The 27354-nt window shown below is 34.7% G+C and overlaps 1 protein-coding gene across 5 annotated transcripts in view; it reads left to right on the forward strand.

Moving 5' to 3' along the window:
* Positions 1-27354, forward strand: part of PPFIA2 (PTPRF interacting protein alpha 2) — a 452934-nt gene that overhangs the window by 365036 nt on the left and 60544 nt on the right. For 4 of the 5 annotated variants that reach the window (XM_049783353.1, XM_049783355.1, XM_049783354.1 and 1 more), the window contains 10 exons: positions 6934-7020; positions 7449-7532; positions 7782-7913; positions 9004-9066; positions 14366-14457; positions 16416-16551; positions 19562-19782; positions 20649-20886; positions 22244-22273; positions 26896-27026. In XM_049783353.1, coding sequence (XP_049639310.1) covers positions 6934-7020; positions 7449-7532; positions 7782-7913; positions 9004-9066; positions 14366-14457; positions 16416-16551; positions 19562-19782; positions 20649-20886; positions 22244-22273; positions 26896-27026 — 1214 coding nt within the window. The remainder of the gene's footprint in view (positions 1-6933; positions 7021-7448; positions 7533-7781; positions 7914-9003; positions 9067-14365; positions 14458-16415; positions 16552-19561; positions 19783-20648; positions 20887-22243; positions 22274-26895; positions 27027-27354) is intronic. The other variant, XM_049783356.1, reaches the window with a different exon arrangement.

Genomic DNA, 27354 nt, shown 5'->3' on the forward strand with positions numbered 1-27354 from the left:
GGAGGAATTTCCATATCACTTTCCATAGAGGTTGGACTAGACGGCATTCCCCACAGCAGTGGATAAGGGTTCCTTTCTCTCCACATCCCCGCCAGCACTGATTGTTCTCATTCTTTGTGATGTGTGCCAATCCTGCGGTATGAGGTGGTATATCATCATTGTTTTGATTTGCATCTCCCTGATGATTAGTGATGAGGAGCATTTTTTCATGTGCCTTTTGGCCATTTGTATTTCTTTTTTTATCAAAGTGTCTGTTCATTTCTTCTCCCCATTTTTTGATAGAATTAGATGGGGTTTCTTTTGTAAAGTTCTGTCAGTGCCCTGTATATTTTGGATATTAGCCCCTTATCTGAAAGGTGTTGGATGAATAGTTTCTCCCACTCGGTGGGTGACTCTTATATCCTGGGCACTATTTCTTTTGAGGTGCAGAAGCTTCTCAGTTCAATGTATCCCCATCTGTTGATCTCTGCTTCTACTTGTTTGGAAAGTGCTGTTTCCTCCTTAAAGATGCCTTTAGTCTCAATGTCATGGAATGTTTTACCGATGTGTTGTTCTATATACCTTATGGTATCAGGTCTGATATCAAGGTCTTTAATCCATTTGGATTTTACCTTCGTACAAGATGTTAACTGGGGTCTATGTTTGCTTTTTTGCAAGTGGCTAACCAGTTCTGCCAGCACCACTTGTTGAAGAGATTTTTCCTGCTCCACTTAGGATTTCTTGCTCCTTTGTCAAAAATTAGGTAACTGTATGTCTGGGGAACGTTCTCTGAGAACTTAAGCCTATTCCACTGATCTAAGGGTCTGTATTTATTCCAAGACCATGCTGTTTTAATAACTAGTGCTTTGTAGTACAGTTTAAAGTTGGGGAAAGTAATGCCTCCCATTTTCCTTTTCCCTAGGAGTTCTTTAGCTATTCGAGGGTGTTTATTGTTCCAGATGAACTTCATAAGTGTTTGATCCACTTCTTTGAAGATTTTCATGGGTATTTTTAAAAATTTTTAAATTTCACATTAAATCCGTATAATGCTTTGGGGAGTATTGCCATTTTAATGATGTTAATTCTGCCAATCAATGAGCAGGGTATGTGTTTCCATTTCCGTTTGTCCTCTCTTATTTCCTGGAGCAAGACTTTATAGTTTTCTTTGTATAGGTCCTTCACGTTTCTGGTCAAGTTGACTCCAAGACATTTGAGTTTGTGTGGCACTATTGTGTGGCACTATTCCTGACTTCCATCCCTTCCCTATCATTATTGGTGTATAAAAAGGCCATTGATTTCTGTAGGATGATTTGGTAGCCTGCCACCTTGCTATATGAATCTATTGTTTTAGGAGCTTTTTGGTAGAGTCTTTAGGGTTTTCTAAGTAGAGTATCATGTCATCTGCAAACAATGAGAGCTTGACTTCTTCCTTTCCTATCTGGATTCCCTTGATATCTTTTTCTTGCCTGATTGCTATAGCAAGATCTTCCAGTACTATGTTGAAGAGGAGTGGTGAGAGCAGACAGCCTTGTCTTGTACCAGAATTTAGAGAAAAGGCTTTTAGTTTTTCTCCATTGAGGATATTTGCCATTGGCTTGTGGTAGATGGCTTCAACTAGATTAAGAAAGATTCCTTCCACTCCCATCTTGCTGAGAGTTTTGATCAAGAATGAGTGTTGGACCTTATCAAATGCTTTCTCTGCACCTATTGATATGATCATGTGATTTTTATTTTTCTTGTTGTTGATGTTGTGTATGATGTTGATAGATTTACGGATGTTAAACTATCCTTGTATTCCTGGGTTGAAGCCAACTTGGTCGTAGTGTATGATCTTCTTGATGATGCATTGGATCCTATTTGCCAGGATTTTGTTGAAGATCTTTGCATCAGCATTCATCAGGGATATTGGTCTGTAATTTTCTTTTTTGGCAGTGTCTCTATCTGGTTTTAGTATCAAGGTGATGTTGGCTTCATAAAAGCTATTTGGGAGTGTTCCCGTTTTTTCAATTTCATGGAAGAGCTTGGCTAGGATTGGTAGTAGCTCCTCTTGAAAGATTTGAAAAAATTCATTAGGAAATCCATCTGGGCCTGGGCTTTTCTTTTTGGGCAGATGTTTCATTACAGTTTCAATTTCCTCAGTAGTAATGGGGGTGTTTAGATATGCTACATCCTCCTTACTTAAATGTGGAAGGTTATAAGTGTCCAAGAATTTTTCCATTTCTCTAGGTTCTCATGTTTGGTAGCATAAAGTTTCTCAAAGTAGTCTCTGATTACTCTTTGGATCTCTGCAATATCGGTCTTGATCTCCCCCTTTTCATTTCTAATACGGGTTTTCAGATTTCTCTCTTTCTTTGTGAGTTTTGCCAATGGTCTATCAATCTTGTTTATTTTTTCAAAGAACCAACTTCTGCTTTCGTTGATCTTTCGGATTGTTTTTTGGTTTTCCACTTCATTGAGTTCTGCTTTTAGCTTTGTTATTTCCTTCTGTCTCCCTATTTTTGGTTCCTTTTGTTGGTCATTTTCTAATTTTCTAAGCTGCGTCATTAAGTTATTCAAGTATGCGCCTTCTTCCTTCCTGATGTGTGCTTGTAGAGCTATAAATTTTCCTCTCAGGACCACTTTTTCTGTGTCCCATAGATTCTGGCAGTTTGTGTCTTCATTATCATTTGTTTCCAGGAAAGTTTTGATTTTCTTTTTGATTTCATCTCAGACACACTGGTTGTTCAGTAACAGGGTGTTTAATTTTCAATTGTTAAAATTTTTCTTCTGTGTAGCTTTGTAGTACACAAATAATTTCAGAGCCTTGTGGTCAGCATAGGTAGCCTGCAAGATTTCTATCCTCTTGATTTTATGGAGGTATGTTTTAATAGTCAGCATGTAGTATATTTTGGAGAACGACCCATGTACATTGGAAAAGAATGTGTATCCAGATTTTTTGGGATGGAGTGTCCTGTATATATGTAATAGTCCTCTTTCATAACACTTTTCAGGGCTAGTATGTTTTTGTTGGGGTTTAGTCTGGTTGACCTATCAAGTGTTGATAGAGCTGTGTTGAGGTCTCCCACAATTATTGTGTTATTATTGATTTCTTCTCTCAGATTTGTCAGTAATTTTATTAATTTGTTGGTCTCTCATTGGGTGCATATATGTTTAATAGTCTGATTTCTTCCTGTTGCAGATTTCTCTTGATTAGTACATAGTGTCCATCTTTGTCCCTTACCACTTTTCTGAGTATAAAGTTGGTGTCATCAGATACTAATATGGCCACCCCAGCTTTTTTGAGGGTGTTGTTTGCTTGGATGATTTTCCTCCAGCCTTTGATTTTAAGTCTATGTTTGTTCTGACCATTCAGCAGCAGAAGGTTGGATTCATCTTTTTGACCCAATTTGACACTCTGTGTCTTTTAATTGGCGAATTTAGTCCACTGACATTGAGGGAGATGATTGTCATAGGATTTAATGTCATTTTTATAGATAAGTTTGCTGTGTTTGTTGGTCTCTCTTGTCTTACAGTAGACCTGTCAGTTTTTCCTTTAAGATTGGTTTATCATCTGTGAAGTTTCTGAGCTGTTTTTTATCCATGAAGCTATGTATTCTTCCTTCAAACCTGAACATGAATCGGGCTGGTTGCAGTATTCTCGGTGAAGCATTCATTTCATTCAGTCTTGTCAATATATCCCACCACTGTCTTCTGGCTTTGAGAGTTTCTTGTGACATGTCTGCTGTAAGTCTTAGGGATGCTTCTTTTAATGTAATTTCCCTTTTTGATCTTGCTGCTTTCAGTATTCTATCTCTATCTATGGGATTTGTCATTGTAACGAGGATGTGTCTTGAGGTGTTTTTCTTTGGGTCTCTTTTAGCTGGTACTCTTCGGGCATGCAGGATTTGATTGCATGTAGTCTTTAACTCTGGGAGTATCTCTTTGATGATGTCTTTGACAGTAGATTCTTTCTGGACATCTCCTTCCTGGGTTTCTTCCAATGATTCTTATGTTGTTTCTGTTAAGTTTATCAAAGACTTCTATTTTCATCTGTTCACATGCCTTGAGTACTTTTTCCATTGCCTGTTCATTTTTCTTAAGGTTCTTTTCCAATTTCTTCTGTTGTATTCCAGTACTCCGATTCTCTCCTCAGCTGCTGATACCCTGTTGGCGAGGCTATCCATTGAGGTTTTCAGTTGAGCAACCATGTTTTTCAGATCTGTTATTTCGGTTTGGAGTTTTCTTATTTCTGTCTTTGTGTTCTCTTCAGATTGATCTATCCTCTTTTTGAGTTCTACGAACATATTCCATATTTCTATTCTAAATTCCTTATCTGAGAGGTTAATCAGGTGGTTAGAATTTATTAGGTCATCTGACCTTTATCTTCATTCTCTGTGGATGGTGTTTGCCTGTGAGGTTTCCCCATTGATACGCTTGTAGTGTGGTTTTTTCTGAGTGTTTTGGTGGGGTTCATTCATTAGAAAGAGTGCACAGCCACTTCGCTTTGCTTCATGGCCACGCTCTTCTGCTGCCTGTAGTTTACAGTTTTTGGGGGTGCGCTCCCTAGGCCTCTAAGGAAATTTTCAAGGATTCAGAAACACAGGCAGATAGACACAGGCAGGAGAAGTTTCCCTTGAAGTCCTCAGAGTGAACTAAGGCACAGCAGGGCGGAGCCTCCACCTCAGCTTATTGGACAGAGACTCCCACAGCCAGAATGTACTTACTGGGCAGTTTCAAAATGCAGTTTTTTGGGGGTTCGCACCCTAGCACTCTGAGGAAATCTTCAGGAATTCAGAAACACAAGCAGACAGGCACAGGCAGGGGAAGTTTCCCTTGAAGTCCTCAGAGTGAAGAAAGGCACAACCAAATTAAAACTTTTGTCTTGGGCAAATACTCACACAATTAATGTATAAAATGTGTGAGCTTCCATTCTATGAGACATGACATATCTATTTAGTTAATTTCCATTAGCATTTCTTAGTCACCTTAAATTCTATAGCTTTTTTTAAATAGCTATCAGAAGTATAAGAAATAGCATTATAGAAGCTAGAGCAATGTACAGTGGGTAGTGTGATGAGTTGGCCTATGACTGACCTGATTTTCATTCCTGGATTCTTATGTGGTCCAATGTGCATAACTTCCAGGATAAATTTCTGAGCACTAACCCAGGAATAACCTGTGAATGTTCCCAGCTCAGAGAGGTCCCAAAACAAAACAAACAGCAACAATACCAAAAAACTAGTATAATAATTTAAACATGACAAAATTAATATTCAATCTCTAAGCGGAGTTTTTTGATTGAAACCTTGGTGTGTTTTCGATAGTTAAAATGAAAGCAAGTAAAACTTTTAAAGACCTTTAAAATACTTTCTGGACTGGTATTTTAGAAAAGACTGACTTATAAACTGACATGTTTGTGCTTAAGCATCTTGGTTCAGTCACCTGATGTTTTCGGATAGATCTATCTGCTATAAAATAGTCTTAAGATATTTCAGACACTTTGGTGGTGGGAATGTTGCTCTGGTGAAGGGGGGTATTCTATTTATGACTGAAACCCAACTACAATCATGCTTGTAATAATGATGCTTAAATAAAGATTTTGTGTATTAAAAATATTTCAGACAATTTCAAGTGTTAAATTTAATGACTTTCAAAAAGTATACCTGTTATTACATACTTATTTGAATCTTAATTGTAAAATGTTACCTTTAAAACATTTTAGCATCTTTTATGATTATGATAGATTTCTTTCTTGCTTTTGCTTAGAAATTTGGTATAGATACCTTGATTATCTGTTATTTATTTATCCAATTTTGGAAATAATATTATCAGAAGAAAAATATGAATGCTGAGCTTCAATTTTCATATCAGATTTAAAATGTTGACTCTTTTTACATAGATTAAAATGAATTCTGTTGCATAATAGTGCATATCATATGAAACAATCCACAAAGAGGTTACTATCTCTTTCAGGTCTAGCATGATCTATTGATATTTAATCTTATGGTTATATAAAGTAAGTTTAACTATTTTAGAATGAATTTATAAAATATAATATATTACAGAATTGAGATGTGTAATCCTGACATAAATCACTTTAGCTATAATAATCAATTACTTCTTTTGCTTTTGCTTGATGAAATTTATGAAAAATGTTTCCTTGTCATTTTATTGAAATGCTGATATAAAATCACATGCAACTCTGCAAAACAAATTAATATGATTAATCTACATGAAAAATACTAATACAATACAGTGATCGGCAATGTCCCATGTGTTGAACACTCTGCATTTGTGAGTCCCTTAGTCAACTCCATGATGTTCAACTATTTTCTGATCTAGGCAAACATGAAGCTCGCCAAAGCTTGATGATGCCTACTCACTGTAGGCCTCTATTCTTCTTCATAGCAACAGTTTCCATGCACAAACAGCTGAAATGGTCCCAGTGCTTTTCACAAGAGCTCCCAAATAAGTTTTCTGTGGCAAGCATTATTGCCACCTTGATCTTTTGAAAACGCTTATTATTTTTCATATAAAATTAAGACAGTGTCTAGGAGTTGATATATTCCTCAGCATTGAGATATATCATTTCCATTTCATCATAATAAAATAAAAATGTTCACAGTCTGTCAGAGACATTGTAGAGTTTGTGATAATTCCAATTATTCCACACTCCTTTCAAGTTGCTTTAAAATATTCTGTAGTAGTGTTCCATTGCCGGTCATCACTAACCTCTCATACCTTATATAGGTTTGTAATTTTTGATTTGATCATATCAGTGTTTGTTCATTTATAACCATCTCCCACATCTTGTCCACCAGAGATCAGTATAGTTCTTTCCACATAAAATTCTGTCTATGGAAGTATGAAATTTGCTGTCACACACTTTTATTTCAAGCCTTCTGTGCAATGTTTTGTTCAGTGTCTGTCTTTTCTTCTGATTTTTCAATTTTGTCCTTTTCCTTGACTTGTTAGTCTGATCCAACCTCTTCTACCTCATCCGATGATTATCAATATGTTATGGAAGCTAAACTCCAAGAAATGATCTCCATACGTAGGAAGGTAGTCCTACTGGACTTTACTTTCTATTGCTAACTAGACTCCATCTATGTTTTTTTCTTTTAATTTCTCAAAAATTATGTTACTTTTCTTGATTGATAATCAACCATCCGTGCAGCTCAATGCTTCAGGAGCTTACAATTGGACAATGGCAGGTTTGTGTTCAAACCTTGCACTCTCTGCATGTTACATTTGGCTGATTCCATTGCTCATAAGAAACTCCAATGTTTTGCTGGTGCTTGGATTTAACAGGCCTTTGTAGCTGACACATTTCAAGCAATGCTGTTCAGCTGCCTGTTGAAACAAAGTTTATTTTTGAAAACTGACATGTGCAGTTGGTAGTAGCTTGCTTTACATTTTATTTCAATTAATTTAGAGGGAATATTTAAACAGTTTTACATTTCAAGTTCATTTTTCTTATTTCTTAACAGGCTGAGGAGAGACATGGAAACATTGAAGAACGAATGAGACATTTAGAAGGTCAACTTGAAGAGAAAAATCAAGAACTTCAAAGAGTATGTATATTAAGAAACAATGCCTCAATCACCATTGCCTAGTTTACAGATAGTCATTAAGTCATTAGTGTTCGGGGAATTTTGGATTTATGCCTGTGTCCTAGGATTTTAAAGACAATGAAATGTTTCTACCAATTGAACCAAAATAGACAAAATTGATTTGATTTTTAAGGATAAAATTAATATGACAAACCCAAATACTGTTTTAAATAATTTTATGCTAAGTTTGCTTTTCTTTCTTGAATTGAGGCAAGGCAAAGAGAAAAAATGAATGAGGAGCACAACAAGAGATTATCTGATACTGTAGATAGACTTCTGACTGAATCCAATGAGCGTTTGCAGCTACACTTAAAGGAAAGAATGGCAGCCCTTGAAGAGAAGGTAAGAAGACAAATGAAACGTGTGTATTTGGCCACATTCTTGTAATCCTGTTTTAATACCCTATTTCAACAACTTAAACAAATGTCCTATTGTCTTTAAATAAAAAACTTGGTACATTTTACAAAAAGAATGGTTTTTATAAAAATATCAATACCACTTATAAAATAAAAGTTTAAAATGCTTGATATATAAATATGTGTATATTATGATGATCATAGGAAACTAATGAATGAGTATTATACTTTTGTGATGAAATGTTAATTCTATTAGTGAAATGAGAATAGGAGACAAGGTAGTTTCCATAGAATGGTGATTATATAATTAATCATTTAATTTCCATATAATGATGTTTAAAGTTAGTTCAACAGTTAAAATGTGTTTTAGATATCAAATTATTATTGTAAATGATTAATTCTGTATTAGAAATCAGTTAAAATTTTATTTCTCTAAGTTATTATAAATTATTAATTTGACTTTTAATTGAACTACTTAAATCTGATCTAATAATTTATTTTCTTTAACTAATAAAAGAATTGGTTTGTATTAATACCAACTCTCTTAGTAAACTCAAATTATAAATTTTCATTATAACCGAACAGGATTTAATTCCTACTTACAAGGATTGAGTTGTTTATATTCCTAGTTTTTATCTTGCATTTCTCTCTTCAGTTTTGGGGGCCACAATCAGTTAGACAGATGGACAGCAAAACATAAAACACTTCTTAGCAGACAGGCAACTGCTGCATATCTAGCAAATAGCCACATGAGCATTGATGCATTATTTCTTTTTCTATAGTTCTTCCAATTGATATTTAACTCACTACTTACTTTTCTCATCCAAAGAGTAATTTATTTTATATTTTTAAAAAGTCAAAATAAAAATGAATACTGTCATCTCACTGTTACAATGAATTTCACATTTAAAGTTAATTTCCATATTTATAGTTTTCAAATATTAAAATTGAAACTTGTCTCCATGGGAACCCAGAAATAAATGTACCAAGAAAAGAAGAAAATATTTTTGAATAATAAAGAATATCAAATTACAGTTATGTTCTTCTTTAATGTATTATTCCTCTCCTTTCTGTAGAATGTTTTAATTCAAGAATCAGAAACTTTCAGAAAGAATCTGGAAGAATCTTTACATGATAAGGTATTATGGAAGTTTACATTTTTTCTGTTTTTCTCTTTATGTCTGTCAAATGTGCTGTTGTAAAATGAAATGATAAATTACTTTAGCATTTTATACTTTAAAACAATTTGAACTTTAATGTTTCATGTACAGAAAAGTATATAAATGCAAATTTTTGTGATGCTTACAAATCAAACACACTTAAAATAACAGTCTGTACATCCCCTTTACCTAAAATTTCTACTCATCCAAAAGATTAATCATGACATGCGTTCAAAAAGAAAAAAAATATGTTTTATCTGCTTATTATTTACATGCATGAAATAAATATAATTCATGCTCTATACAATGTAAAATTATTAAGGATAAAATTATGAATATTTTTGTTTCACTCAGATGTACAGGATATAGAAACAAACTATCAAAAAAGAAAACAAATAGATGCACCCTAACAACAGTTCATGGTTGTGTTGTGGTTGCAACTAATAAAGGCATTGGCAGTCTGATCTGTAACTAAAACTTTTGGGTTAAGGGTGGTGTGGCTTATACATTTGTTGAGATATAAAGCTACACACTGGAAACTTAGTGTGTAAAACAGTTACCTAATAAAATAAACATTGTTAATTATACACTAATGTGTATCCAGTTTGAGGTACATCTTGTGGAAGATAATAAATATCTAGAAGTAAGGATCGTTGTATTTGTTTTTGAAATCTTAACTCCAGTTATTGACATAAACCAGAGAAAGGGAGAGAGAAAGAGAGACAAACAGACAGACAGAATACATCTGAAAAGCCAGTGAGTCCCAGAGTAGCAGGTTTCATAAGTCAAATGAAGGAAATAGACATCAAGGATGACTAGTAGAAGTGTTTGTGGCATGCTTATTATGTGACATATACAAATTATTATGTGACACATACATACGATTATGATCATGAGTATTATAATTGAGAGGCTGAAGTAGTGAATTAAATAAATTAATGACAGCAGTGTAACTGGGATCAGTTATTTCTACTATAGAATACAGAGGAAGAGCCAGAGGAAACAGGACTAAAAAGTGTGTGAAAACAGGGATCTCTGTATCTTTTCTTCCCGAAGTAGCTGTGAAATGCTTGTTCACGGTGTTACACTATTTTATTTCTGGCATTGGCAAATGAACTAACAACAGTCTTAGATGTGTTCTGTGTATGTGTAGAGAACACAAAAAGGAAGAAAGGCAAAGAGAAAGAAAGAGAATTGAATTGGGATGCATATTAGGGCATAGGAGGGAGGGAGGGAGGGAGGGAGGGAAGGAAGGGAGGGAGGGAGGGAGGGAGGGAGGGAAGGAAGGAAGGAAGGAAGGAAGGAAGGAAGGAAGGAAGGAAGGAAGGAAGGAAGGAAGGAAGGAAGGAAGGAAGGAAGGAAGGAAGGAAGGGGAGGGAGGGAGGGAAGGGAGGGAGGGAGGGAAGGGAGGGAGGAAGGAATATGATGGGAGGATGAGTGGAGTGAAGAAATAAAAGATTAACTAAAAAGACAAAAGGAGTGAAAAAGAGTAAAAAGAAAGGAGAAAAGAATGCTGGAAACATTATTGAAGACAAAAGAAAAGATGAGAGGATAAACCAGAAAGGACAAGTATCCATTTAATCCTACAGAATGAGATGTTTTATATTAATTGTTAAAATATTTTATCATACAGTTAGGGTCCCACAATTTCCTTAAAGACATACCATACCACCATGATTGGAATCCAGATACTTTGAGATTCATGTAATTTTTTCTAGGGTAGTTCAAGAAGTTTGCATTGTGGTCAGGAGATTGCATCAGGCTCTTGAAAGTGCACATGATCTCAACAGAAAGATCTCAACAGAAAGATTTGCTGTGACGGGTTGCTTTCTATGTTTCAAAAACTTTTTGTGACTGGTTTATGGCTTTTAAACCAGCTCCTATCGCACTTTTATAGTTCCCAACATTCAGGCTAGATTCCCAAAACCCAGTCACACCCACCTTATGGAAACTTTTTTTTTTTTTTTTTTTGCTTTTTCAGGCCACACTCGGTGATGCTCAGGTCCTACTGCTGGCTATGTGCTCAGAACTCATTCCTGGCTTGGGGACCATATGGGACCCAGGAATCGAACCGCAGATTAGCAATAGCAAGGCAAAGACCCAACCACTTGCGCCACTGTTCCTGCTCCTGAAACCTTATCGCTTTCACAATCCCTCCAAGCAGCCAGCAATACTAACTAACCCATGCTCTGCATTCTTATTCACATCAGACAGTAGAGGAAGTAAATGATCTAGTTATACCTCTTTTCTGAGGAGCATTCCAGGCAGCTGACCATGTTTTATCCCTTTATAGCTCAGTGACCTGTAACACAGCATACATTAACAGGAAAACCTTATGCTGCCTCTTCTTCTAATACTTCTCTTCATTATCTTCATCTCAAATTTAAAACACCTGACTGTACTTGGAATATTTCTTTCTTTAGTCTATGGGGATCATATCTGATCCTATGGATTTAAATATATATGTTTAGGGGCCAGAGCAGTGGCGCAAGTGATGGGGCATTTGCCTTGCATGCGCTGATGTAGGACTGACCGCGGTTCAATCCCCCAGGGTCCCATATGGTCCCCCAAGCCAGGAGCCATTTTTGAGCACGTAGTCAGGAGTAACCCCTGAGCATCACCAAGCGTGGTAGAAAAAAACAAATATATATGTTTAAGTTAAGCACTAAAATTTTTAGATCATCTAATTTCTTTCTACTGCGTGTACATAGTTTCAATAGCCAAATCATCTCTATGTGGATAAGCAGGTGTATCATACTTATTGGTTTATTTGTTGATACATGTTTTATAAAATGACATAGAATGTATAGGGAAGATAAAGAATAAAGCACTGTCTGTGTGGATTCTGGAGGAAAAAAAGAGTGTTGTATTGTATGGTGATTGTAAGAACAGAAAGAAAAGAAACACAAGAGAAACATTGGAAAAGTCTCATGAACAAGTGGTTAAGGAAAGATGTAGGAGTCAGGAAATACAATACAGGGCTAGAGAAGTCATTCAAAGGCTTGGGGCATTTGTCTCTGCACATAGAGATCCTTTTTCATAGCCCAGCCAACAAGGTCCTCCAAAAGCAGCCCTTGTGGCCTCCAAAGCAATACAGCACTTCTGTCTCAGTTTTGTGCTGAGTCAAAAACTGAGGATCTGGGGCCTGAGAGATAGCATGGAAGTAAGGCATTTGCCTTGCATGCAGAAGGACAGTGGTTCGAATCCGGCATCCCATATGGTCCCCTGAGCTTCCAGGAGCAACTTCTGAGTGTAGAGCTAGGAGTAACCCCTGAATGCTGCAGAGTGTGACTCAAAAACCAAAACCAAAAACAAAAAAGAAACCTGAGGATCTTTCAGAATAGACTCAAAATTACCAGAAACACTGTTTGCAGTGCCCTACTGCCTCCCCACTGTATTAGTTAGTCTTGGATAGAAGATTCATACAGAGGAACAAAAATCAAAAACTGCAATTTTACATTATTGTAATATAAACATTATAAATTTTCAAATGAAATGTTTATGAGTATTGAATAATTATCAGTTGTAAAACACTCCCAGTCTTCATTAATTTATATGCTAGAACTAATAATTCAAGTGAACTCTCAGCTGTAGAAATAATTGTTAGTTTCCAACTCTACTTTTTATTTATATTAGATTGTTCATATTTTATAGAGGTGATGAATTTTTTCTGATTAATTTCATCAAAACTTTTTTCTTTATCTATCAAGTAATCCTTTCAAATGTCCTTTTATTTTTAAAGACTAGTAAAAAAACTTTTGCTTTCATCACCTATTTCTTCTTTTTTTATGATGCAACATCCAGTGACGCTCAGGGGTCACTCCTTAATATGAGCTCAGAAATCACTCCTGGCTTGGAGGAACATATGGGATGCCTGGTATCAAACCCAGATCCATGCTGATTCAGCCACGTGCAAAGCAAACACCCTTCTGCTGTGCTATAGCTCCGGCTCCTTACCTATTTTTTATTAATTAAAAAAACTGGCTGTGATTTATATACTGCATTGCAAATAAGTATAGATAGTCATAAAATTAGTCAATCCTTATGCTGGCAAAAATTAGGAATCACTGAATGCCAGGAAATGTAGAAAGTTATTCATTAGTTTCTGCTACTTTTCATTGTAATACATATTTTATGATTGTGTCTAATAAAGTTATATTTTATTAAAACACTGTGCTTGATGAAGATATGCATAGTTGAGATTCAAGCCTACACTTCTACCACAGTTCCACCAGCAGTGTCAGCTTCCCCCTTCCAGTGTCCCTAGATTCCCTTCATTACCCTCATCCTAGCCTGCTTGTTTTAAAGGCACATTTTCAGTTTTTTTGTTGTCGTTTGAACCCCCTGATTCATTGTTACTAAAAAGTTTGGATATATATTTATAGTACTTATCTATACCACCAATATGCCCTTGACCCTTGCCCGCCAAACCCCCATTTTTCCCATCTGCCTATTACTTTCCCCCTTGATTTTTTTCCTCCTCTGTCCTTCTCTAACTACCTTGGGGTCAGAGTTATCTGGGAACCTTCCCTTTACTGCATTGTATTTCCTCATCTAGTCCCTCTTTATAAACAAGATCATCTTTTATTTGTCCTCCTTCTGCCTCACTTCACTTAACTTGTCTCATCAATTTTTTTTGTTTTGTTTTTCGGGCCACACCCATTTGATCCTCAGGGGTTACTCCTGGCTAAGCACTCAGAAATCGCCCCTGGCTTGGGGCGGACCATATGGGACACCGGAGGATCGAACCACAGCCCTTCCTTGGCTAGCGCTTGCAAGGCAGACACCTTACCTCTAGTGCCACCTCGCCGGCCTCTTGTCTCATCAATTTTAATAAGCATGTGTAGTATGTTTGTTCTTATTTGTTTGTTTTTATTTTGTTTTGGGGCCACACCTGGCGACATTCAGGGGTTACTTCTGGCTACGAGCTCAGAAATCGCTCCTAGCTTGGGGGACCATATGGGACACCAGGGGATCCACCAAGCAGCAAATGCCCTAATGCTTGCACCACTGCTCTGGCCCCTGGTTTGTTCTTAAATACAATTAATCTCCAAGCTAGAGAGATAGTACAGTTGGTAAGGTATTTTTTTCTTGCTCTACCTGGTTTGGTCATTAACACCACATAGTCTCCTCGAGCTGCCAAAAGTAATCCCTGAGCAGTGGTCTGTGGGACCCCAAAATAAAATAAATGAATAAATACATTAATTTGGTTTCTAATAATTGAGTGTGGTATTTGAGGCCTGTGCTTATCGTTTGAGTAACTTTTTGGATATTTTAGGAAAGGCTGGGTGAAGAAATTGAAAAGCTGAGATCTGAATTGGACCAAATGAAAATGAGAACTGGATCTCTAATTGAACCCACAATATCAAGGTAACACTAAATCATTTTCACAGGTAGTTTACTAAGCATGTGTAGGAATTCCCCAATGATTCTAGACCTTAAAAATTATAGCTACCATAAACGACAGCTACTCAGCTGTCATTTCCCTATTTTGAGTTCTCATCAATTTGCAGGTTCAGAACCAGGAGAATTCTTGGTATTTATTTTGCATGCGCAGGGTCCTAGTATCAATTCTTTGCAAGGCAAAGCAAACAAAGAAACAAAACAAATTTACAAATTTGATGATCCTTTCTGCAGATAAGCTTTAAAAATTTAAATTCTTGCCTTCTTCCTGCACTTATGGTAATAGAAATATGTTTTAAAATCATAAATGAAAAGAAAATGTAGATCATCAGGTTACATCTCAGTTTAATATAATTTATCAGCCTTTTTGTCTGTATGATTATGTTATCAATGCATACAGAACAATGTCATGGATTATTGTCATATAACATCTAACTATTTTGTTAAAAATCAATGCAATGAATAAGGAAAAAGAAATGCTATAAATAAATTTAAATTCTGTTTTGATTTGATATCTATTTTTAAAGATAGTCACTAAAACAATTATTTTAGAGTTATTGCAAGCACATACAATTATTTAATTATTTATTTAAATTTATTAAAAACTTTAGAACTCACTCTTTGTTTTTATTCAGAAAGTATAATAATATAAGTTTTATTTGAAACTCCTCGCTTTCAAGTGCTTAGCGTTCCATATTCTTGATCTCACACTTATCTTATTACCCTGAATTATACACAAAAGAAATGTTGAGGTGGTTTAGACTATATTTAATTAATTAAATACATTTATTAGTGTACTAGATATATATGTCAAAGAATACTTACTTGGGCATATGATTGTGAAATAATAAAATTGATTTTGGTTTGAGGACCTTACCCAGTTGTGCTCATGAATTACTCATTACTCTGTGGTTAGGGATCATGCCTGGATTGGCTCTGGAAACCATATGAGTGACAGATACCAAAGCCAGTCAGCCATGTGTGAGGCAAGATCCTCTCTGTGTTTTTCGTTGCAAAATTGAATACCTTACCAACCACCTTTAGTCTTGTTTAAAGATTGGATTTACTTTTGCTCAAAGAAAACCAACAGAAAGAGAGCATAGTTGCTCAACTAGAAGCCCAACTTCAAGAGAAAACAGTTTTAAGCATATTACATATTAATAATGAAAACTTTTAAGACAATAACTTATCACTTATTGTTACAGCAATAAACAGAAAATGCTCTAGTTCTATATATAAATAACATTTTTGAGAACCTTTAATACACTTTTGTTATATTTATTGAAAACCAATGCAGTGATATTTTGACCAAGTGATTTTTTCAACTATTTTATCTCTTAAGCAGATTTACAAATCAAATATACTTACCAAATACTTGTTTTAATCTCTTTGGGGGGACATTATCTAATAAAAAGCTAAACATACGTTCTGATAATATATTTTATTTTATTAAATAAGAATATTATTAATATAGATTAATCTGTCATGCATATCACTGATCTCCTAAATAGTAAATAGAACATTAAAAATATAGTACTAGTGCCAGAGAAATTGCATAAATAAAGAAATTGCCTTGCACATGGCTGACCCAAATCAGGACATTGGGTCATTGACAAAACCATAAAAGCCCCAGGTATAGACCACGTGTTATATTCCTAGTTGTCCCTAACTCCACTTGGCCCACATAACAGCACATCATTGAGCAGGCACAGAAATTCACAGCCACTCTCAGTTAGTTCCTCAGTGTGTGGCCCAAAGCCCTCCCCAAAATATTGTATGGAAATATTTGGAAAAAAATAGTTCATGATTTTACCTAACATTTTTATTTTTGAGTTAATGCTTTATGACCAATAAAACAGTGGTTATTTGCTATAAATTTATTTTTAAGATTAGACATCTTTTATGTCTTCCCTTTTTTTTTTCAGAACTCATTTAGACACATCAGCTGAGTTGCGATATTCCGTGGGCTCCTTGGTGGACAGTCAGTCTGATTACCGGACAACAAAAGTTATAAGGAGACCAAGGAGAGGCCGCATGGGGGTGCGAAGAGATGAGCCAAAGGTTAAGCATTTTCATTTAGTTCTTGATGGTTTTAAGTAATTTCATTGTTCAACTTTTGATATCATGTTATTGCTGAGAATTAAAAATGCAAGTGGCACAGGGCATAGTTTTAAATAGAATGTCATCTAATGAATACCTCCCTAATGGGCTAGAAACTGTACTAAGATTTTCCCATGATTTTATTCACATAATTCTGGCAACAGGATGCTTGTTTCATAGCAGTTTACAAATGAAGTTATAAAGATTATATTGGAGGAGAGTGGTAGTTAGTTCCAAAGTCTGGGAGTACGAAGAGTAATTCCCACATTTGATATCTAGCAACCTAATTTTTTGCTGGGGTCTGGAGATTCCAAGAACTTCTTAGGGAAGCCCAGGCCTATTTTGAGTAATACTCATCTACTAAGCTATGGTTCAGTGCTAGGGCCACACAATGCTGTGCTACTTAGACCCCACAGGCTACCCTGGTGTTGTTCAGGAGATTTTGAATATTTTGAATACTGAGGATTAACCCCTGATCAGACACATGCACTGTCTCCCTAACCCAAAAGGCCAGTTTTTAATCAGTACATTATCTTTCTGTTGTGTTTGCTTGTGCATGTAAGGAATCACTTTTACATTATCATTAAAAAGGATAAACTATTTTAAAGACTAATTTTAGAATGTGCTAATATATAGCACATTGAGATAAATGTGTATAAATTACTTAAATTGTTTATGGAGAATGATTATGTGTATTATATTGACCAATTATTGGGGGTATCTGATGCTCAAAGCTAAAAAAAAATTGAGGCAGGATACTGAATGATGGCCAATAATGACTTTATTGGGATTTGTTCTGCTTTTTATATCCTGTTTTCTTTCTGGTTTAAGTAGCTAGGTCCAGGTGAGTATTAATGAGGGAAATTTATCATGAAGGTTTACAAATAACGGAGAACAGAACTTAAAATATGAAAACAAAACTAAGATGTTTGGCTGTTGCAAGGAGATGGACAGATGAATGCTAACACTAGCATAAGAAAACTAAGGGTATATGTCTAAGCTGGTCTAATAGTAAAAATTATATTGGGGAATGATTGGGTCCATATGGCCATGTGTGCCAGACTCTATGTGTTTCTAAGCAAGTAGGCTGTTTCTAAAACTTTTGCCTTATTATCTGGAGAATTCTCACAGATGATCATACTGCTAACATTGAGTTTAGTCATTCCTGAACTCCAACAATTGCGATTAACCATATTTTAAGTCTTTTATAATGAATATTTGAAATTTGCCTTAAATGAACATTAACCAATGTATGTTACATTTTATATATTAGTAGAGTTTCTTTATAATTTGTTTTCCCCACCTACCTCTAAGTGTCTGAAATACTATATAACTTATTTTTCCATATATTTACATAAGCCCTTAACACCCTGTAGTTTATAATGGTCATATACGTGTAAATTACTTATTTAGATTTGACATTCAATATCTAGGTGTGAATTAACATATGAGCAAATTAAAAATAATTAAGTCTATCTCAATTCCTTATTCGTTTTTTACTATATATTGAAACTTTGCAATACAAATAGTCCAAGGTCTCCTCATAAGTATTAGGTGGTTTTCCACATTTTGCATGACTGTAAAAATTAAAACCATTTTTTAAAAAAAGTCAAGAAAGGACTAGAGATTTGGAAGAGTAAAAACTCGCTTATCCTGAATACAGCTGTCTACCTCTCAAATCCCTGTCACTAAACCTGCCTCCTGATCACTGCTGAGAGCTACTTCCAGCCATGGAGAGAGTAGGCTCAGAAACCATAAAAGTAGGTTCAAAAACATCATACCTTTTTGAAATTATGTGCATATCATTATTAACAATATTAACACAACCTCAATCAAATATATTTAAAAATTTTAAATCACCACATCAAAATAATGGAACATAAAAGGGAATTGTAGAATCTCCTTATCCCAAATCCTCTCATACCTCATATCAAAGCTTGAGAAAATACTGATCTTTTGAGTACTCAAGGCTTATGCCTTTGAAGGATTAAAAGTTGACATGTCAATTAGCTTATTTTGGATTTTAAAAGTCATTAAGATATTTAAGTGATTAGAACTAAAATAGTTTTGATGAAATCATATATTCTTTTCAACATTAATAATACTATATCACTGAATTTGTGTAAATAAATTTCCAGAAGAGAACTTCTATGTTATTTGTTGTTTCCAATTGGTAACCTTAACTTTTAAAAAAATTGAGATTGAAGGGCCAAGTTTTAGTACTACAGTGGGTAAAGTGCTTGCCTTGCACAAGGCTGGATTCTATCTACTTGATACCCTCATTCTACTTGATACCCTAAGCCCACCAGGAGTAATTCCTGAGCACAGAACCAGGAGTAACCCCTGTACACTGATTAGTGTGGCCAAAATAAAAAAATAAAAAGAAAAGCAATGTAAATGATCGAGTGTAAGTGAATATATACTTCTATTTAGAAACAAAGGAAAGTTAGCCAACTTAAAAAAAGAATTTAGATTTTAACTCATTTGAGTTTTCATCTAGAAACCATGAAGAGTTTTTCTCTTTATACCTATAGAATATTTATATTTGTAGTGACAATCAATGTCTGCAATTATTAGGGATTTTGAAAAATATTGCATTAGATCAGTACATTAAACTGTTCATGGCCATTCCAGCGTTTGTCAGGCATACTAATAAATTATGTGTAGTTTTTGTTTTTTTGTTTTTTGGGGGGATTGTTTTTGTTTTTGGTGTGGTTTGGTTTGGTTTTTGGGCCACATCCAGTGATGCTCAGGGGTTACTCCTGAGTATGCCCTCAGAAATCGCTCCTGGCTTGGGAGACCATATGGGACGCCAGGGGATTAAAGATCGGTTCATCCTAGACTAGCACGGGCAAGGCAGATGCCTTACCGCTTGCATCACTGCTCCGGCCCCATGTGTAATTTTGTTATTTCTTCTCACAATTTTTTGAAAAGAATTAAAAAGTACCGAAATTGTTCACTTGCTGTTTAGGTGAAATCTCTTGGAGACCATGAGTGGAACAGAACTCAACCAATTGGAGTACTCAGTAGCCACCCATTTGAAAGTGACACAGAAATGTCTGATATTGATGATGATGACAGAGAAACAATTTTCAGTTCAATGGATCTTCTTTCTCCAAGTGGCCATTCTGATGCCCAGACCTTGGCCATGATGCTCCAGGAACAACTGGATGCCATCAACAAAGAAATCAGGTGAGTTCAATGTTGGTACTAAATAATCTCAGCCCTCATTGAGCCAACTGAATCTTACTGTGTATTTTTACAAGATCATTTGATTATCTCTTTATGTCCTACATAACATTTGGATAGTCCAGAATATACATGAGGTAATGGTATTGGTTCAATACAAAATAAAGACAATCTATTCTGATACATTTAAAAGCAATTTTTAAATAGTATATACAGTTTAGTAGTGTTTATGGTAATAAATATTTACTTAAGTTACATTTAAAATAAAATTGATACTGCTAGTTATACAAAGTAATGTATGTACAGTAATGTATGTGTTATATTCATAATATCATAATATAATAATCATGATATTTTGTAATAGTTATGGAAAATGTTCTATATTATACTTTAATCATACACTATCTAGGTAATAGATGGCTTATTAAATGTAGATAAAATTCTTGGATTGAAATTACAAGATAAAGCATCTCAAAATATTCAATCTTTTATTATATGATCTTTTTATTTTTTCTACCTATTTTTATCAAGGTAACATGGTTTATAAGAGTTTGTATAATATTGCTTTAAGTTTTCATTATAAGTATACACTAGCCAGGAATTAATTAGCAGGCAAAGCTTTAAGAGGTCATAACAGGGGATAAATGATAAAGAAAGTATAACTAAAAGTGGATAGGAACTATCTCATTTATATGGAAGTATTTTCTTAATTTTATCCAGAAAGCCTGAACATTATTAAACATTATTAAAAAATCCCACGGATATGAGAATAACCAAACTGTAACATACAGTAGTTGGCATAATAGGATCGGGCTCCAGTTACCATCACTGCAGCCTGGACTAGAGGAAACATAAACTGTATTTTCCAGGCTTATTCAAGAGGAAAAAGAATCGACCGAGTTACGAGCTGAAGAAATTGAGAACAGAGTGGCCAGTGTGAGCCTGGAAGGCTTGAATTTGGCCCGAGTCCACGCTGGTCCCTCCATCACTGCCTCAGTTACTGCTTCTTCTCTGGCGAGCTCATCTCCCCCCAGTGGCCACTCAACGCCAAAGCTCACCCCGAGAAGTCCTGCCAGGGAGATGGACCGGATGGGCGTCATGACATTGGTATGATGGATGATGTGTCCACAGGACCGTGGACCACATTTGGATTCATCGTGTATTCACTGAAATCTGTGGGCTGTATCAGCTTGCTTTGTGTTTTTGTTGCTTCCCTTTACTTTGTTTAAAGTCTCCTTTTGTGGCTGAAACAGTTGTTCATTCTAAGATAAAATGTGATCTCAAGGTGTATTTTTACAAAACCATTTGATTATCTCTTTATGTTCTAAATAACATTTAGACAGTCAAAAATATACAGGAGCTAATAGTATTGGTTCAATACAAAAATAAAGACAAAATCTATTCTGAAAGAGCTGAACTAGGTTGAACCTTCTCCCCTAAGCACTTATATAAAGGCCTCAAGACACACGAGTGAAGGAAGGTTGACAATGGTGATAGGATTGGTGCTGAAACATTGTATGTCTAAAACTTAACTTTGAATAACATTTTAAAAAACTGCTTTAAATTAAAAAATTCAATAAATTTTTTTTCTTAAAAAAACGAAAAAGTAAGAATCTAAATGTCAGCTTAGAATCATATAAACTCTTAGGTACATTTTTGTTTAATTTTATTGTGGAAATTTTAGACATTTTTTCTAACACACAAATATTTTTTCTTATATTTCTTATATATATATGTATATATATAATGCTATGACTTTATAAAGAGTACAGAGAGAGAATACAGGAATTAGGGCAATGAGAATAAAAATTGTGAACTATAGTAAAATGGTTGAATGAAAATTGTTTTTCTTACATAAGAAAAGAAACAAAGATATGAAACAAATAATGTTCATTTAGCATTCATATATAAGAATTTGAAAAACTTTAGGAGATCATTGATAAGAAGGCAGCAGGACTACAAACATGTTATTGAAGTCTGTAGCCATTAAATACAAAAGTAAAAATACCAATAAATTAGTGATCCTTTAGGAATAGGAAACCTTTTCAAAGGGGACCTCAAGCTTATAGAGATGGGAGATAAGGAAGTGTTTATAAATTTCATGTGCTTTTGAAATTTCATATGCATTGATTCTTCATTTGCACATAATTTTCATTCCCATATATAACTTCCAACAACTATTTGCTCCAATTTAGTTGTGGTCAGTTCAATACAATGAGCTCTCTTTCCCCAGGTTTTGTGCTTCAAATCTCCTGCATGCACACTTGAAGAGTCTCCCTCCCAAGCTATGCTAAGGATTTCTCTCTCTAAGCATAGTGCTTTAGCAATGAGTAAAGAATCATTTATATAGGACATAGTCTAATAAAAAACTGAGAGTTATGCTGTAAATAATATTTGAACTTAAAATTTGTTCAAATGACAATCATTAATTTTTCTATGTTGTTTTCATTGCTGCCAATCTCAGCCAAGTGATCTCAGGAAACATCGGAGAAAGGTACTGTGAAAATTGACTGTGTTATTTCTAGATGAATTTCTTTTTCATTAAAACTTTTCCATTTCCTGGAATTATGTTTTATTTATCTAGAAAATATTTGAAAAAGTCAAAGTGCTATTAATTTGTTTTAATATAAATCAAACAACAAGTACCCGAAAAAATATTCCATGCTTTCTAGAGCAACTGTTTAAGATTATAAATGTTAAATATTCTTATTTTCATTAGAATTTCCCCTAAAACTAGTTCACTTACTTTCAATATTAACTTGCTTCTACTTTTTGGTGTGTCATCGTTTTCTATTTTTATTTTTTAACCATGCCTGGCAATGTTTAGGGCTAATCAACACAGTAACCATCAAGTAACCCAAGTAATCTCTGGGAAGCAGAGATCAAAGCTGTGGCTCCACCCCTTTGAGCCATCTCCCTGGCCCCAACCCTCTTGTTTTGTTTAAAATATAAGTTTTAGGGCCCGGAGAGATAGCACAGCGGTGTTTGCCTTGCAAACAGCCTATCCAGGACCAAAGGTGGTTGGTTCGAATCCCGGTGTCCCATATGGTCCCCCATGCCTGCCAGGAGCTATTTCTGAGCAAACAGCCAGGAGTAACCCTGAGCAATGCCGGGTGTGGCCCCAAAACCAAAAAAAATAAATAAATAAATAATAAATAATAAAATAAAATAAAATATAAGTTTTACTATCATTCAGAGATGTGAAGCCTATCATTTCTTGGCCTTTTGGCTAAAATCAAGTGCAGAGATATGAAGCCAACTGATAGGAGGCCACTACCAGTCAAAACACAGCCTCCAGGGCCAAAAAGATTGCACAGTGGCTAGGGATCTTACCTTGCATACTCCTCGGTTTGATCACTGGAATCACATATGGTCCAAGGAGCACTGCCAGTAGTAAGTTCTGAGTGCTGCTTGATGTAACCTCAAAAAATGCCAGAAAGAAAGAAAGAAAGAAAGAAAGAAAGAAAGAAAGAAAGAAAGAAAGAAAGAAAGAAAGAAAGAAAGAAAGAAAGAAAGAAAGAAAGAAAGAAAGAAAGAAAGAAAGAAAGAAAGAAAGAAAGAAAGAAAGAAAGAAAGAAAGAAAGAAAGAAAAGAAAGAAAGAAAGAAAGAAAGAAAGAAAGAAGAAAGAAAAGAAAGAAAGAAAGAAAGAAAGAAAGAAAGAAGAAAGAGAAAGAAAGAAAGAAGAGAAAGAAAGAAAGAAAGAAAGAAAGAAAGAAAGAAAGAAAGAAAGAAAGAAAGAAAGAAAGAAGAAAGAGAGAAAGAGAGAAAGAGAGAAAGAGAGAAAGAGAGAAACAGAGAAACAGAGAAACAGAGAAACAGAGAGAAAGAAAGAAACAGAGAAACAGAGAAAGAAAGAAGCAGATGGGGAAGGCATAGGTAGAGGAAACGTTCTTCTGCTTTCTATGGGAAGGGTAAGTCCATTCATGGTAAGTAGCACTAGGAATGGTGATTTTCAGAGGACTGATGACATTCTAAAGCTGTTTCTCATCAGATGCCTGGTCTGGAAAGTTCAAGCAAAAGAATGTTGCCTTTTGGAATATTAAAAGCAGATAGAAATAAAAGGTATTACTGCATAAGATTGTGGACTCATATATGGAAGGTGCATCTAGAGAAGTAAATTTTCTATTTCTAAAAACTAGTTAGTAGGTATAAAGGAAGGAAAGGAAGGACAGAACAAAAGGAAAAGTCACAAAGGAAGATTTTGCACATAAATGCATCCTTGGGGAGTCAAGAATATAGAGATGGTTAATAAAAATATTTATTTCTAAATAAGAGGTATAATTAAATTTAATGTTAATTAAATTTACATTAATTAAAGTTACATTAGTAACTTTCATGATTTAATTTATACTTTTACAACTCACATTAATATTGTTTATTCTTTTCTTCTCATTTGTGACTAGTTTAACAATAACCACAAGTTTTATAAAAATATATATTTATATTAGGGAAAAGCAGAATCAAACGTTGAGTGACTGCTAGCTTAAAATTAAAAAAAGTTTTATAAAACATTTTTAAATATAAGAAACTGCAAGGGACAATTTTTCTAGTGCTTGCTCACTCACAATATTTATTGATGTGAAAATCTATGGGAGTAATTGATCCCTGGGATGGAAAATGAAAGGTTATATTCTTAATTTGCCATTTGCCGAAAATTGACATCTGACTAAAATTAAATACACAAATATAAAAACTTTTTAAAAATTACACTTTCATTTTATTTATGAGAAAATATAATGACAGGTAAATTATAAGTAGTTTTCATTAAACAATTAAACAAATCCAGTATTAAATTCTGCTTCTGATTTCAGTCTTTCTCTTACACTTTCTTTTTATAGTGTGATCTTTAAACATTCACAGTGTGATCTTTAGAACTAATATTTGGAATGTTGATATACTTAACAGAATAGAAATTCATATTGCAGGAGAGGAAATTTTACAATAAAAAGCAATTATAGAAAACTCTCACAAATCATGGAACTGTAGAAATAAATATATATGAGAACATGTTTGTAAACATATTCTGTGCTTTAAATAATATGTGAATTTAGTTAGAACTCTTCAGAGCATTGGCATACTGAAAGCAATGTGCTATGATAATTATATGGCAACATGTTCATTATAATGAAGAAAGAAAAACCTATTAAAATATCAAGAACAGTAGCAGAGATAAAATACAGCAGGTAGGGTGCTTGCTTTGCATACATCAAGCCTGGCTTCGATCCCTGGCACTCTATGTAATGTCACCTGACCCCACCAAGAGTGATGATGCCTGAGTCATAGCCAGGAGTCCCATAATGATAATAATTACATAATAATAAATTACTACTAATAATAATAATTACGTAATATTCCAGAAAAATGTTAAGAACCTTAGATGATAGAACAAAAGAAGCATTTTAAGTTTTTCAAATACATGAGTTATTTGTATTATAATCATACTTGCCTAAATAATAATATAGAAAATAGAGCAAGGCATTGTGTAGAAACAAGAACACAGCTACAAAATTGTTGCTACAGACATAATGAGAACTTTTTTATGGAAACTAACACAATTGTTTTTTTTTGTTGTTTTCTAATGTATGAATATATTTCAATATAAAATTAATGAGAAGTACATTTATAAAATATAGATGTACCATAGAATCATGAAATAAATGAAGCAATATAAATATACTACATATAAATTTGCTGTTGAAAAGTCCAATTTTTAAAAAGTTCTATATGTCTCACTTCAAAGTGTATAGTATTTTGATTTATTCAGGATTATCCATTATTTTTTAAAGAAATCAATCTGTCTGATGAAAACTCTGCTTTCTATATACTTATTTTCTCATGGCAGGTAATGAAAGCCTTAGCTTTTAAGACATTCTTCATAGCAACTTATAAAAACTTATGCTCTTTTTCTTTGTTTTTGATTTTGGTACCACACCTGGCTGTACTTAGTTAGGGCTTATTTCTGGCTCTGCAATTAAAAATCTCTCCTTGTAGGCTGGCTCAGACGACCAGATGGGATACTGGGTTTTGAATCGGGTCTGCTACCTGCAAGGCAAATGTCCTATCTGCTATATGACTACTCTGGTCCCAAGACTTATGTTAACTTCTTTAATTTTCATTTTAAAATTAATTTTTCTTATAAAATGCTGCTTAATGATCTGGCTTATTTAAAAAACTCTTAAGACAAAACCAGCTCCTCTTTGCTTATCTTTCTTACCAAATTTGCTTTTCTTTTCAAAGTTTTTTCCACATAAAAGAAGTAAAAATTAATATAGAGAAGCAATTTCAATGAGGCGAGGAGACTGGAAAAGAGATCACAGCACATATTTAAGAATCCTATTGTAGGGATTCTGGTTGCTAGTCAGAAAGTAATTCTTGCCCTTATTCCTAGGATCCAGGAGATTCTTCTGTCCCAGCTAATGAGAAAAAGCAAACCCCCAATAGTATAGAGATTTTGGTTTTCTTTCAAGGAAAAATGCCCATCTCATCCTTAATAACACTTTCTAGTTGTTCTGGTTGTTTCTTAATAAACTCAAAATGAGCTTATTTTCCTGTCAAACTAACTGACCTCTTGTTTGAGATTAGCAATGTCTAAATTATGAGATTATAACTGTACTTCTTTTGATTAATTAGCTCAAACATGTGACCTTGTTCTTTGTGAAACATGTTCTTTGTGAAATATTTACCTTTTACAATGTTGTCATGGGTTCTAGAGCAACTTTTACAACCTCAGAATGTTGGTCTCTGGTGTTTATTTATTCTTACATGTAGGGTATTTGTAATGCATACTTTTATTATTAAGGTCTCTATATCCCTAATCTTCATTTTTGGGGGGATTGGTTTTGGGGCCACCTCTGGCAACACTCAGGAGTTACTCCTGATCTTCGCATAGAAATCAATCCTGGCAGGCTCTGGGGACCATATGAGATGTCAGACATCAAACCTGGGTTGGCCACGTGCAAGGCAAACATCATATTGCTGTGCTATTGCTCAGACTCCACTAATCTTCATAATTATCTAGATATTATTCAGAGTCTTGTTTTGGTGCCTCTCCATTTATGTCAGTTTCAGCAGATATTTAGAATAAGTCCATCTGAATTTTTCTTTTTCCTCTGTAGATTGCAGTAGTGGAAGAAGATGGTCGGGAGGATAAAGCAACGATTAAATGTGAAACTTCTCCTCCTCCTACCCCTAGAACCATCAGGATGACTCACACCCTCCCTTCTTCCTATCACAATGAAGCCAGAAGGTCTGAACCCCCCCCCACTCCACACACTGCATGTTATCCTTTTAAAAATAGTCTGTTCTCTTCCCTTCTAGGAACTAGATTCTCAAAGAGCTTACAGGAAAACATGATTTTCACTCTAGTACTCCATAAAAGTACTGTCCTGATGCCTCTTTCAAATATTGTCAAAAAAGTGTTTATCTTGACTGGAGTGATAACACAGCTGTAAGGCATTTGCTGTACATGCAGCCCACCCTGGACAGACATGGGTTCAATTTCCGGCATCCCATGTGGTCCCCCGAGCCTTCCAGGAGCAATTTCTGAGCGCAGGGCCGGGGTAACCCTAAACGCA

Source organism: Suncus etruscus, chromosome 11 (assembly GCF_024139225.1).
Source record: "Suncus etruscus isolate mSunEtr1 chromosome 11, mSunEtr1.pri.cur, whole genome shotgun sequence".
In the NCBI taxonomy this organism is placed as follows: domain Eukaryota; kingdom Metazoa; phylum Chordata; class Mammalia; order Eulipotyphla; family Soricidae; genus Suncus; species Suncus etruscus.